The following is a 3,941-nucleotide window of genomic DNA, read 5'->3' on the forward strand; positions in this document are numbered from 1 at the left end:
AGCTATTCTTTGAGCTCGCCGGGATGCGGCGCGAAGGTTCAAATATGTCAGGTCTGGGACTGGTTTTGTTGTTGGGAGCGTTATTTGCTTAGTGGCGACTTTGAAGGCGGTGGTTACGGCCTCCTCAATCGCTGGAGGATTTTGGCCTGTTAATATCGTGCTAAGGGTTACGCGATAAACGTCCCAGTTGGTAATCTGATGCGTTCTGATCTTCCGTGGAATGGCCGTGATGGGGAGGAGCAAGATGGGCACGTGGTCACTTCCCCATGTGTCAGGTTCTGCATTCCAGACCATCTGTATTTCGGGTGATACGAATGTTAGATCGAGAACGCTGTCTGTTTTAAGAAGAGGGCGAATGAATGTTGGCGATCCGTTGTTGAGGCATCTTAAGCCTAGATCTTTCGTTACATCAATGAGCGCATTTCCCCTTTGTGTGGTTGTGTCACTTCCCCAGACAGGGTGGTTCGCATTAAAATCTCCGCACCATATAATTGGCCCAGGACAGCGTTTTCTGATCTTTCTCATTTCATCGGGATCCCATGGTTGGTGAGGACGTATGTAGCTTGAGACAACAGTAATATCACGCTTGTCCATTCTTATTGTTACGGCTGTATGTTCACCGTATAGAGTGTTCAAGTCGCTAAGGTCGATTTCCATTTGTTTGAGGTGATTCTGCACGAATATAGATGCCCTAGACTTCCCGTCGAGGTGCGGTGTCTTACTGTGATATTGGACGTATGGGGATAATCGATGAGGTCCTGGTTGCACATACGTTTCTTGAAGAGCAAGAACATTTGGTTGAAGCTCCAGGAGGCGGCGACGAAGTTCGGAAAGTCGAGGTCGAAGAGTATTAACATTCCACTGGATGATCGATGGAAGCATCTTGATACGACCTGGCGCTACCGGCGCGCGCACAGGGGATCCTGCAGCGTTGCTCTCAGGCATCGCTGTGTTGAGAATTTTTCACGATTCCGACGATAGCTGTCTCAAAGAGCATCATTCCTTGTAAAATTGTCTTCAATGTGCTTGGTGGCATTTGTGCAATGGCACTCCGCAGTGCAGAGAAGATGAAGCCTATTAAGCTATCGGCGGATGTGGCTGATTCTTGCGCTGGCTCCTCAGACACACGTCGACCAGAGAGTACATCACTGTATGCAAGGTTTCTATTTGGTCTAGTCTGGGTCATTTCCTGTTGGTCCTTCTTCGCATCTGACTTTCCTGAGTTTTCTTTATCAGTGGTTGGAGAACGTTTAGAAGAGATATTCATTGACCTCGATGCAGCTCTTTTTGGCGAGTCTTTCTTAGGTTGAATTTTTCGTCCTGCTTGCGCATGGGAACGATCTGCGTGCGTTGCTTCTTTTTGGAGCGCAGGATATTCTTCTTGTGCTACAGGTAGTTCACGTTGTGTTTCAACAAGCTTTGGTCCGTAAATGAAAGATTTTTTCCTTGTAAGTGCTGCCAGGCGTACCTTGCAATTTGCATAAGAGGCTGGATGGTCACCGAGACAGTTCGCACATTTGGTGGGAAGTGTGCCAGGGCATTCTTTGGACGAGTGTGGTTCTCCACATCTTTTGCATTTTGTTTTCCCCTTGCAGTACTTTGCAATGTGGCCGAGGGCCTGGCAGTTGAAACACCTTGGAGGTGCTTCAATGTGCTCGGTTACCTCGTGCCGTGTGAAGCCGAGGTTGATCTTGTCCGGTCGCTCGGTGTTTGGACGGAACGTTAGAACCACTCGGTCGGTTGGTTGGGCAACATCTGTTGCATTTTCGCGTCGCTGGTAGAGCCGACGAGCGGCGATCACACCGGCTGGTCCCAGAAATTCGTTAAGGTCATTATTAGTGTACCACTTTGGTACCCCTTTGATTAGACCCAAGTTTTGTAGGTACGCTTTGGGTATGGTTGCTTGTACCGGGATCCCACAAAGGGAGTGCACTTTGAGAAGTCGATGCACAGTCGGTACTTCCGAGACATCAAGTAAAAGACCTCCCCTCGCTGTGAAACGATGTCTCACGATGGGCGCGCCAGCCAGTGTCTCTACTTCAGCAGACAATTTCAGCGGGTTTTGTTGCTGCAACCGCTTATCCTCCTGCACGGGCGTTAGAAGGACTGGAACCCCTGTCGTCCTCTGTCGACGATGTTGCACTAAGGTGAACTCAGAGTCCTCTCCGGCTTCCGTCTCTTCCATTTTTTCGGGGTGGTCGTTCACTGATATCTCCTCATCATCACCGTCTCCCTTACGTCGCTTAGTTTGGGGGCTTACTTGTGTTCCATTGTAGGTATGGTCTGATTCGGTAATATCCGAGGTCGTGGCTGGGGGATGTCCATCGGCACAGGACATACCAGGTGTACCCCTGCCTCGAAAGGCCAAGGTTGACTTGAATGGGCGTCTTAAAATATACGTGTCCAAAAATTGAAACAAGAGAAGAAAAAATGGCGACCTAGTCAAATAGGATTCTTCTTCCTCCTCCATGAGCAACAAAGCCAACACATCAATGTTAGGCTAACCGCTTATTATTAAAACGTCATTCTCTCTCTCTTCTTCTTCTTTCACCTTCTATTCTCTGTAGTGCAGGGTGACGCTGCATTCCAATTTTCGATAGAGAAGTGGCGCCATTCATTGTTGTGGAAATGCTCGAGACACGTGCCGCGCGCCACTTCTGGGGAGAACATGGCGTCTGAAATCTACCTCAGAGTGTACTGCACAAAATCGCGCTACGATTTTGTGCAGCGTTGCCCACAGATGGTGCACTTTTTTTTTTTTTGTAAAATTTGCAAAGAGCGAATTTACCCGAGGAAAAGTTGAAGTAAAGAAAGAAAAAGGCTTAGGTCCCATGGCAAGAGCGGCGCCCGCTCACAATGGGCCGACGGCCACGTGAAGACGGTTAACGTAGATGGCCGCGAGTGGCGCTGGAGTTCTGAGCCCTATAGGGTGCCTTCATGTCTGTCTGTCTCAAAAGCAAAAGCGCGCGTGTGTATGAAGGCACTCTAGAGCCCTAGGAGAATTCGTGGCAGATGGTGCAATGAGCGAAGAAGAAGACGAAGCTGAGGCGGTACGCTTCTCCCGAACGTAGCACCGTAGCACTTTTCTTTGTGGTGTAGTGGTGGGGAGTCTTCACAGTTCAGTTGCCGTCTCGGTCATAAATGCAAGGAAAAAGACGGACACACACCTAATTGCTTTGCGCCGAGATGCAAGTCGGGTATACTCGGTCAACAAAGGCAGCCGGAGCACCAGCGATCGTAAGCCGTCCCTGTTTCGTGCGCCAAAGGTGGAATCGCGCAGACTATACAGTGGGAAAAATTTTAATCAAGAAGATAAACGCCACGTCGAGACATCAGCGCTGTGCGAGAGACATTTGATCCGCGCCTTATCCTTTGAGACTATGTGCACATCGTCAGTGGTGAAGAGGTTAGGATTCTATTAGCGCCGAGATGTTTCGGTGGCGCCCTTTTATGGTTTCCATCCCTGACGTCACGACTGGGATTTCCCTCGCCGTCACGTCACTAGCTGTTACCCTGGCAACTTGCCGTCAGGTGCGACGACGAGTTCGATGGTGTGTTTAAAAAGCACGGGCGCAATCCGAAAGTAACACCGCCAAAGTTGACAATCTGACAATGTTCATATGCCCATGGTTTGACCAACCGTGAAAAGCTTGCCGCAGCGACGCTTTTGTTGGCGCACATCGCTAATGCCGCAATATATTATGACTATTTTGTAGTCTTTTTGCGTAGTGTGTTGCTGGATCTCTGTCATGTGCTTGCTGTGTATGTTGATGAAGTGTATTACCACTTTTGAGAAGTCATAAACAAGTGAGTTAAGAATAATTTTTTTCATATTAGGGGTTGTTGAAGTTTGTGTTGATATTGTATTTTAATGCTTCATGTACTCCCAATCGAGGCATTTTTTCTTCATAAACTGCCTTCCACAAAAGAAAATTTGCTAT

The 3,941-nt window shown here is 48.4% G+C and overlaps 1 protein-coding gene across 1 annotated transcript; it reads right to left on the reverse strand.

Moving 5' to 3' along the window:
- Window positions 1-911: 911 nt before the first annotated feature.
- LOC121835825 lies at window positions 912-2,338 on the reverse strand. The gene has a single exon (XM_042290331.1). The coding sequence runs from the start codon at window positions 2,336-2,338 to the stop codon at window positions 938-940; it is 1,401 nt and encodes a 466-aa protein (XP_042146265.1). The 3' UTR covers window positions 912-937.
- Between the last annotated feature and the right edge of the window lie 1,603 nt (window positions 2,339-3,941).

The sequence above is a fragment of the Ixodes scapularis genome, unplaced genomic scaffold, assembly GCF_016920785.2.
Source record: "Ixodes scapularis isolate PalLabHiFi unplaced genomic scaffold, ASM1692078v2 PGA_scaffold1__304_contigs__length_218370807, whole genome shotgun sequence".
Lineage (NCBI taxonomy): Eukaryota > Metazoa > Arthropoda > Arachnida > Ixodida > Ixodidae > Ixodes > Ixodes scapularis.

Coding starts and splice junctions, on each gene's coding strand:
- LOC121835825 (XM_042290331.1), bottom strand. CDS start 2,338: ATGTCCTGTGCCGATGGACATCCCCCAGCCACGACCTCGGATATTACC.